Genomic DNA, 10778 nt, shown 5'->3' with positions numbered 1-10778 from the left:
CCCCCCCCCCATTTTTCTGGTAATAATTTCAAATTTATTATCTTTGGCACCTTGCAGATTCTCGATGTTTTTTCAAAACATCGGTACAGAGGAAACAAGGATTCTGGAATAAATTCATAAATAACAAATTAATATAAAGTGACTATAAAATGTCAATACTCTTGCAAATCTGATCCTTACTTTATTTGTACAAAACAGAAATTGGTGATAATATTCAAGTTTTATCACTTACATTGATTTTCAGGCTAATTTTTTAATGAAGTAAATATTTATTTTGGCGATAGACGTTGGACGTTCTGGTAAAATAAGAAACAATAATATATATGTTTCTTCACAATGGATACAGGAACATATATTATATTTTCATTTTTCTATTAAATAATTTGATACAAACTAATCAATATTGATCCTGGGCTGAAAGTGAAGTGCACCAATAAATTCTTTGTAAAAATAACTTCAGGAACGTGTACTAAATTTTCACTTCCATTCAAAACTGTTTTTTTTTTAATGTATAACTTTTAAGGTATCAGCGTTGTAAATAAAGAGATTGCTATTATTTCGCAACAATAAAATCCAATAATTTCAGAATGTACTTTTTGGAATTAATAATTTTAAATAGAAAACATTCTAGTTGGAATAATTTTTAGATTAAAAAATTAAAAACTTTAAACAAAGTTTGGTAAAATTAGGGGAATTCTGATTAAAAACGCTTCAAAAGTGATGTGGCGAAATCTGTAAAACCCTTTTAATGCATAAAATGAGTAGTCATTAAAATGTGGATTGAATCTATTTAAAATCAGGGAGATTCTACATTTAAAGTCACATAATATTTCAAAAACTGAATGTTTTTTAAGGGGAACTTAAGCGATAGGTATGTTTTTAAATTTCGAAAAAAAATGTCCCGCTTCGCGGGTCTATTCTCATCACGCGCTATGGGCGCGGCCCGCTTCACTCGCAAGTTTGAGCGCGCCTAGGGCGCGCGTCTGTTGAATCTCGCGCTTGGCGCTCGATAATGGGTTAATTCGCGCTTCGCGTTTGGACATAATTATACCGCGAGCTCGGTTATTTATTCTTTATATTTGGAATGCTTGAATAAAACTTTATCAAAAAGATCTCATTTAGATGGCAGTATTTTTATGCGTCTTCATATTCTGAATTGTCTACTTAATTAAGTATAGTCAAAGAAGTTTCTTAAAGCTCTGTAGGCTTTAAGGTATACATTCTCATCGTGATACTCGCGCTGCGCGCTCGATTTCCGAAAGACATTTGTAAACAGGCTTTGTTGAATGTTTTTTTTCTCGTAACATTAGTCATTTTCCACACATTTTTTATTTTATTTTTTCATTTTCAATGTTATTTTTCACGAATAAAGCAAAAAGTACGTGTCCTATCACGAAGTGCTTCTTAACGAATTTGTAGTTCTTTTTTAGGATAACAATTTTTGTTAATTCACCTTTCTTCGTATCCTGAATAGTTTGACCACAAAATGGCATTTTTGATTATTTTTTGTGCAATAAAAATTTGAATTTTCGATTTTCCAAGAAAATCAAAAAAATATGTCATGACAGTCTTGTAGGGATTTTGAAAAGCAATGTTATTCTTCTGTTGGTTTTTTTTTCATATCGTGCGTTGTTTGGTTTAAAATTTTGAATTTTGGTTGATTAAAAAATTTTTGAAAATACTATAACTTTAAGAATTTTATTTTTACCGAAAAAAGTCATTAGGATAAATTGTTTTTCCATTTTAACACTTTAAATAGACGTATATCGAATTTTTAAATTCAGAAAAAAGTGGTCTCAACAATTTTCAAAATGTGCTGACTTTTTTAATTTTCATCAAAAAGGCTGGTTAAAGAACCTGTCCTTTCTTTTAGGACCTTAAACAAGTGTGCCAAATATGGATTTAATCCGTTCATTTTTTCGAGATTTATCATGTTTACGGACAGACGGACAGACAGACGCCATCGTATAAACCTGATTTTCGAATTCAGGGGGTCTCGAAACGTGGAGAGCCGTTGAAAAACTGGTGTAAAATTTCCGACAATTCTAATTCTTTCTCAATCATAAATGATGGGAATGTAAAAATGTCCACGGAGTTATGCGCATTTGAATTTTGGGGTTTGTTAAAAAATACTTTTTCCTATAAACTGCTATAACTGTTGAGTTACTTGAGATATTTATATTTTTCTTTCTGATTCTGATAGCGTGTATCAATTGAATTTTCGAATTTTGTTGCAAACAACGACGAATGGGAAGAAATCTTGATATGACTTTTTTCGTAGTGGGTACACTTAAGAAATTATGCCCCGTGTACAGTGTATTCCATACTCAAGTATCCGAACTAGGGTACTATATTAGACAGGAATATGCTAACGCCATTTTGGTTCCTGGACACTTCGCGGGAAACAGTGCGATAACTATGTCGTATAGTTTAATTAAAATTAGATTTAGAATATAAGAAAAATGGACTGCTGTAGTGCTCCGTTTTGTAAAAATAGAAGCGAGGATGGATTTAAACTTTACTGTTTTCCACTAAGACGAAGAGGAAGACTGTCAATGTGGATCATAAATTATAGGCGCGACATATGGAAACCGAATTCTAATTCAAGATTATGCGAAGTTATTACTTATATTTATGAATAACAGCATAATTAAAATATATATGGTCTGAAGATTATGTTTATATGTAAATAAATTGCCTATGAGCATTCTTTCATATATTAAAGCGAAATGAGATCCGGAAGAAAGTAAGGTTAGGAACCCGTTTTTCTACAGAACGACCCTCGTTAAACCACGCAAATAAAAAAGACGTATGATGTAAAATACAAATAGCTATCACAATAAACTCTTGGAAAAGTATTGTATTAATGTTTGACCTATAGTCTATTATTATTTTATTATTTGTTACTATTTATTTAATAAATTGTATGATTATAATTTTAGCACACGCCTATTTGTAAACTGAGTAAAATTTCGTTTGCAATCATAATTTTTTCTAGAACTATTTTTTGGCAAATGTGTGGGTTAAAAAATCATAGTCTAATTTAAATATTTCATATATTATGTCACATGTAATTTTATTTATAATTTATGTTTTGATAAAAAAGCTTCAATATAATTTAAAAATAAATAATCTATGTCATGTAAATGTATTTATATAATTTGCTTTCAAGTTAGTGATTTTGAATTTGGCGGGGAACCAAACTGGTAGCTTGCATATTCCTTGCATTATCATCAAAGTTGTGGGTGTGAAAACATATTGAAATTTTTATTTCATCATAAAAATTAGGCAATTTTTAAGCAATTAATAACATATTTTTATAAACAATATTGAATATTTCCATATTATATGTAATTAAATAATTTTTTCCTTAAAATATTTACTCCAGGACATCATTGGTAAAAGACGGACTCCAAGCTACACCATGATCCCAATTTTGTACCTACTTCAATATTATCGCAACAGATTTCGAATATCTTATTAAATTCGTTCATTACGCCCTTATCTCATCAGGCCCTTGACTTAGTCCGTGGATGACAATGAAAAACCAAGTCCAACTGAGAGCAAGTTAAAAAACGTAATAATAATTATCACTAGATTTCCCGTTAATGACATTTTTGGTTAAGAAAATTAAATTGAAACGTATTTAAAATTCAAATGCAGTGCTGTGTCCGATAACGAGAGTTGACTTTGTTATCAAAGTCGTGTAAAATTTTCAAACTTCACAATCGTAATATCTCGGCAATTTTCAAATTCGTTATTATAGGATACAAGAAAAAGCAACAATACCTTTGAGATTTTCGTGACACCTATTTTTTAGAGAAGGATATGTAATTTAACCATTTTGAATTAAATAATCAGATTAATCAAAATGAAATAAATTAATCTCAAATTCAAGACATATTGAGAAGACTTTAGAAGTAGGTATCGATAATTGGATTATTTTTTATTTGAAAATTTCCAAAAATTTTGAGCATTATTTTGAACTTTAGCTTGAAGTAAAAACCGAGGATCGACCCCGTGTCCACAATCGGTATCTAAGTCCTGGAACTAATTACGTTATCGATTTGACCCTCAGATCCTACGAGAGTATCGAGAGTTAATCATGGTTGGTTGCTGGTGAAATAAAGGGGCGAAAAACATAGAGTTCGGAGTGGCTTACGCTAGCAGATTGATTCTGCGATCCTACGAGAGTATCGAGAGGTAATTAATGTGGTTCGCTAACGAAACGCAGGAGAAAATAGGAAGCTAAGGGATTAGTGTTGTGAAGTTGACTCTCTGATCCTACGAGGGTATCGAGAGAATGCATCCCTCTAAATTAAGACGGCCGAGCAGGTTTTTATGAGCCCTGTCACGCTTAGTGGTGGTCGAATGACTGGAGCGCTCACGGGTGGATTCAGGTCATTGATAGCGTTCGATTGAACGAACTATCACTTTTTTTTTACTCCAACCATACTTGAAGATTGCGAGCGGCGAATCCGGTTTTGAGGGAAATGGGTGTAATTAAACTCTGTTTTTACGGGAGGATTGTGAGTAGCGAATCTATTTGTGGGGGTAAGAGTTTGAAGGAAACTCTGATTCTGCATGAGGATCGTGACTGGAAACCCGATTTTTAACTGTCACTTTTTTATTTTAACCCGCAATCCTGCGTGATGATGGTGAGTAAACATTTTATTTTTGATATTTGAATTTTTGTAAGTTCCAAAAAATTGGGGAAGGGGGGGGGGGATTTGAAAAAACTAGGTTCTTCAATGTCTACACATAATCTTATATTGCGATTCTTATATCAAGTTAGCACATTTGGGGATGCGAATTCTGATTTACTCGAATGAATTATTTTTCTTTTCATCAACTCATCTGTAATTTTCGTTAATTAAATTTTCTCGTCAAAAGAGTCTTCTAGGTGCATAGTAAAAAGGTTTACTATCATTCAAAATTAATTTCAGCTCAACTGCAATTTCAGGGAAAATTAGCGAAGATCGCATCGTACTATCAGGAACTATAAGCAATGTAATGTTATCTCGCGTCTTATCATCAAGTTTAATATGGACTCTCAGTTTTCCTAAAATAATTAAATTAGAACCATTAATTTATTGCAAGTGTATTGCTTATTGCAAGTGTAGAAAGTTGCGTTTCTTGCCTGTAGACATTCGTTTGAAGTGTGTTCTGGGCTTCGACAGTTGTAACATCTACATTCAGATTTAGATGTATCTTTGATATCAGCTGATTTTACATAGTTTTTGATTGAACCTTAGGCAGCTCGAGTTGAAGACTGATTTTATTTACTACCGATCTGGAATTCTATCAATTATATAATCGACCACGTCTTCATCATCCACTGGCAAATGTATTAGCTAGGATTAAGTTTTTGTGATAGTGTTAACAAAATGATTGGTTGAGTTTTGACTTTCTTTCTTCAAACAGCCTTCGTCTTTATAACCTATTAGGTCGATGGTCAAACATCTTCTTCATACCTTTAAGTAAGTTTTCCATACTTATTTCAATGTGTTCTGATTTAGAATGAAACCATTCTAAAGGATTGCCTCTCAACTTCAAACTGAGAATTTTTTTTGCAAAATTATCCTTAAGTTCATAAGTTGCACTAACGAGTAATAATTCTCTAATAGCTTAAATATTTACGTTTGAACGAGAACGTATTGAATTTTCTGAATCTGTTGTTGAATTTCCTTGAACCTGGTTTTGACGTAATGGCTTTATTTCTGATGCTGGAAAATTTCTCTCTCTTCTAATAAGTTCCATTTCGCGTTGCATTAATGTAAAATTCTTCGATGAATTTAGGGGCAATGACGGAAGAATAGAATCTTTAAGTGAAGGTCTCTGATCTGAAATAGTCATACTTGTATCCAATGAAGAAACTGCTTCTTCCGTATGCACGTTAATCTTCTCCATTTCCATTCAAGAACCTGAGGGATCTACTTCCTGTAATCCATTAATTAAATCAGCTTTATTTTGAACATTCGGCAGACCTTTCCTTTTCAAAGCTGTCCTCCGAAATGTCACAGAAATAACGACGTCAAAGTACATTTCTGCCAGGAATTACGTAAAAGTTTCAATTTTTCATCTTCGAAAAACAATTCTAATTACTGATAACCAATTTTCGAGCTCATACCCCACTTCTAATTAGTATTGCATTTGAGCGAGGATTACGAGAAATGAGATATAACGCGAAAAGCTCTCGTCTTTTTTTATGAAGTCTCATCTCGTCTCATATAAGCGAGCTTCTCGAAAGGTCGTATATTTCGATCAAAGCCTTGTCAGTGTCACAATTGACATTTGTAAATAAATAAATGCCATAACTATTGTTATGAAATATTGAAGTGTTCAAAGAAGGCATAAAAACGTAGTATTCAGAGTAACATTGTATTTCTATTAAATTATAGAATTCTTTAATATAATTGTCTAATTCTAGATTTCTGGGGCCAAAAATGTGTTATTCACACTTCTTTTTGAATGAAAATTATTATAATAATGTTTAATATTTTATTAAGCATCATATTATAAGGTTTTATGACATCTGTAAAGATTATAAGGAATTTTTAATAGACTTATAAAATTTACAAATATTTCAAGGAATTTTACTGGGAATTGAAAATATTGTAGGATATTTCAAAAGATTTCAAGGGAAATTTTATTCATAAAATATTATAATCTTTGCAAAAATATTATTCTAGATACATTTTTTGAAAAGGAATTCTTTGAATAACAACTTTTATTTTTGGGAACGTATATGGTATATTGACACCTCACCTAAACTTTCTGATACACTGAAAAACACACATCATTTTTAACAAACTAGTTTTTAATTAAAAAATAAAGCAACATATATTATACATGAAGAAATCCGAAAAATTAAGATTCCATATAGGAAAAATCATTTACGTACATTTAAAATGATTTTTGTTTCGAGTTTCGACTGTATTTTTGGTACTAGAGAGCACGTAACCCATGAGTTGAGGCACATTAAACGCCTAGCCGATTCATCGCTCAGATTGTTACGGTTCTTTCTGATAAATCTCCGAACTCCGAGAGAAAGCTCGTTCTGTTGCGATAGAGTAGCCTGGATTGATAGCTAATCACGAACCAATCGAGCCAGATTTTGATATAAACTTTCATGGTTTACTTGAACCTATTTAGAAAATTAAAATTTGTAAATAGTTTTTTTTTTCTTAAAAAATACATAACACAAACGTACATTACAAATTGATTTAGTTTACGAATTTACTGTAAAAATTGTGTACCTGTTCTATTTCAGGAACATAGTAGCTGGTCTTATACATCCTTTCAAAAACTTTCACAGAGGGAGCTGCCGTTTATCTTCACCAGGTGGTCTTATCAAATCTATTAATTTTGTGTCTTGGATCCACAATTAAAATCTCAAACTCAAGGCTATACCACAAAATGATTATCAGAAGTGCTTCGATGATTGGAAAAAGCGTTGGCATCATGGCGTTAATGATTTTGTTTTCAAATATGTTAGAAATTGCGATAATTACTTTGAAGGACATTGTAACTTTAAACAAAAATTTTTTTTTTCATTTCTGACATACATTTTTTTATCATTTACGGAAAAATATTTATCATTTTTCTCAGTTTATTCATGAATAATGAACAATTTTTAAATTTGAGCCTCATTCGTGCTAGTCAAAGATTAAACTACATATATTTTTTCTTTACTATTCATGTCCTTTTGATTCACTTAGTTTCGTTATTTTTATTTTTAAACAAATAAAGGATCATTTATTTTTTCCAAATAATGATTTTGGATTTTTATTTTATTTTATTTTGCGAGATTGAATTCAATTTACATTTAACTTGAACTTGTAAATGAGTTCAAGAAATTGCCTGAAGGGCGCCAGATAGTTTTCAAATGAAATTAATAGAGGGTTTTATTTTTAGATATGATTCCCGGTAATTTAGCTTCCCTACAGGTCTGATAAAGTATCTAGGTAAGGGGTTTTATATTTTTTTGAGTAGCTCTTTTCACTGCGAGGGTGGAGTAGCGAATGAATTTATCGTAGTTTCTCCGTCGTTCTTCTCCACTTTGGGGCATAATTTACTAGTTTAAGTCAAAGGGTTAGCTATGTGTCTGATTTTAGTGGTCGTGATATTTATCGTGAAAATGAGCTAACTGTCATATATAAAAAAAATGACTAACCAAGTGAATGTACATCGTTATCTGAAGTTACATATTTGCACAAGTTGAGGATTTTGAAACATTCTTTAATTCTGAACCGGCCTAATAGTCTTTACAATGCCGAGTAAAGTTTAATTATTTTGGGACTATAATAATAAGAGAAAATGAATGAAAAAAATTTATTTAAAAAAAACGTCTCCCGCGTAAGCACCCACTATACACATCGGCCTTGTCTTGCTGTGTGAGACAGTCGCGGAGACCGTAGAACGACGCAATGGGCGATCTCTATTCCAGACGGCACCTTTCAAATTCAAGGCTGATTTGTAGTAATTTACTAGGTTAGTGTTCCGATACTATCCATTCGTAGTATATGTTGAGCGTTATATATAGTCCTAACCTTTGGTGACTGACTATTGATTCATTAACCTATATGATATAAAAATTACATTTTTATTCTAGGTGCAAGAAGGAGATGGATTACCCACAATCATCTGCCTTAATTGCCGTCATCTTGTTGACTTATCATTCGATTTTAAATGTCAAGTTGAGCAATCGGATACAAAATTACGAAACGCTTTGTTATCTAAAGCTCCAACATTATCACTAACCCATTCGATTAACAAAGTTATAGCAGAAGCTGTATCGGAAGAATTCCCACAGCAAGGCATTCATTGCAATGTTGACAATAATAGTGAGCCTTTTAGTGATATTAGCTCAAGAAACATTGATCATTTTGCCGTTCAGACAAATGAACAGCTAGCTCTAGCATCTTTAAGTAATGCTGAGAGTATGATGACATTTGATATTAGTAAAAGTTGTGATCAAAGAAACCAAAGTACAAGTGCAGTGAAAGCAAGTAATAATTTCAGGGATATTGAGAAGCAAGAGATTTTAGAACAGTTTAAGGAAGATCAGTCGTCTAGGGTTATTCAAGATATTTCGAAAGCTGAAGACAATATTAACACATCCTTCGCAGAGAAATATGTCAAATTGGAGCAAATTCAAAATTATGTGGAATTTACTAGTGGTAATGCACAACAAAAATCGGCTTTATCAAAATACGTTGAAATTGCTACAGAGAATTGTAGTGACAGTGACGAAGAGGAAACACCGTTAATATGCAGAACCCAAAGACAAAAATGTCCTCAATGTATAAAAACTTTTCCAACAAAGCTGGCATTAGAGAGGCACATGGCCATGCATAAACAAAAAACGAAACTTCGCTATGTTTGTTACAGGTGTGACAAACAATTTTCAACTCTAGAGAAGCTTAAGAGTCACTTACAAAATAGTCATGAAAAAGAGAAAGATATCGAAAAATCAACTGAGGGTAACCAATCAAAAGGTATAGAAAGTGATAAAAGAACCGACAGTGCTGACAAAGATTACAGTTTAGCAGAAAAGAGGCCGTTCAAATTTACTTGCAAAGTTTGTTCTAAACAATTTACTTATCAGAAATCTTTTATAACTCATGCAAAAATTCACACTGAATGTGATTTAGAAGATATAATTAGCGAGTATTTGCCACATACAGTCTCAGAGAGCTCATCCAAAAGTAAAGAGACTGAATCAGAGGACGAAGAAATCCTTTCAGAAGGTTTACAGTGTACAAAATGTGGTAAACTGTTTGCGACTAAGAGAAATCTTAAGCGTCATCTGGTAACTCACACTGGGTTGAAGTACAGTTGTCCCATGTGCGGAAAAGAATTTTCGAGAATAGATAAATTGAGAGAACATGAACAATCGAAACATAAAATAGAATTATTTGGCCAATTTTCCGATGATGATAATGACGAGGTTACGGATAATGAGAATAAAATGTCTGACTCTACTGAACGGCGAAAAAAGGTAATATTATTCTATTTTTGCAATATGTTCTTTACTGCCGTCAAACCAAGAACCGTAGAAATTAAATTTTGCATGAGCCAACTGTCACTCTCTGAAGTTTATAATCTTTACTATTTACAGATTATGTCTTATTTTGTGTGTCATATATGAATAATTCTTCATATCAATATGCAATTTTTCGTTAGGTTGACAAAGGATTCATCCACAATATAGTTATATCCAGGCATCTGGTAGTTTGGTTCCCGAAAAATTCTCCTGTAAATGTTTTTAATGAGAAAGTTTCGTTAAGGTGTCCCTTTTGACATATAAAAAATGCTAGAACAGATCAAGTGCCAAACCGGGGGTTTTTTTTAAACAGTTCCAAAAGTTACATTTGCGTGGACGGTTATTCCCATTGCAATTTAGAGCTAAATGCTCAATAGAAAAAAGAAAAAGGACAAAATAATGATAAAGTTTTGTTAACAAAATAATCCGCTATCTTCGATATGTTTCAAATGACGATACATAGAAAAAACCCCATTTTTTTAATTTTCGGCGAAAGATCACTAAGTTTAAAACAACACTGTGTACCTTCGCACCTAATTACTCCACGGGAAATTGTTCCACAGGTGAGTGAAAGTTGACTCAATTCTCTGTACACCAAACTCTCGTGTTCAGTCACCCCGTTCTCAGCCAAATTGACTTCACTTTCATTTAAATTTTGGAAAAAATGACCTCCAATTTTTTGCCCGTAAAAACAGGCAAAACAGTAAACAGTGATGTTCGCCTGACTTAT

At 32.3% G+C, this 10778-nt stretch overlaps 2 protein-coding genes across 2 annotated transcripts in view; one reads left to right on the top strand and one right to left on the bottom strand.

The window, feature by feature from the left end:
- The window catches only part of LOC117177713 (cilia- and flagella-associated protein 44), a 494190-nt gene that overhangs the window by 74927 nt on the left and 408485 nt on the right, over positions 1-10778 (bottom strand). The window lies entirely within an intron of this gene.
- LOC117177714 (zinc finger protein 271-like) overlaps positions 1-10778 on the top strand; it is a 44302-nt gene that overhangs the window by 3776 nt on the left and 29748 nt on the right. Inside the window, exon 2 of the mRNA XM_033368588.1 lies at positions 8615-10003. Within this exon, the coding sequence (XP_033224479.1) occupies positions 8615-10003 (1389 nt within the window). The remainder of the gene's footprint in view (positions 1-8614; positions 10004-10778) is intronic.

This window comes from Belonocnema kinseyi, chromosome 8, assembly GCF_010883055.1.
Source record: "Belonocnema kinseyi isolate 2016_QV_RU_SX_M_011 chromosome 8, B_treatae_v1, whole genome shotgun sequence".
NCBI classification, from domain to species: Eukaryota; Metazoa; Arthropoda; class Insecta; order Hymenoptera; family Cynipidae; genus Belonocnema; species Belonocnema kinseyi.
This window is presented reverse-complemented; position numbering and strand designations above follow the sequence as displayed.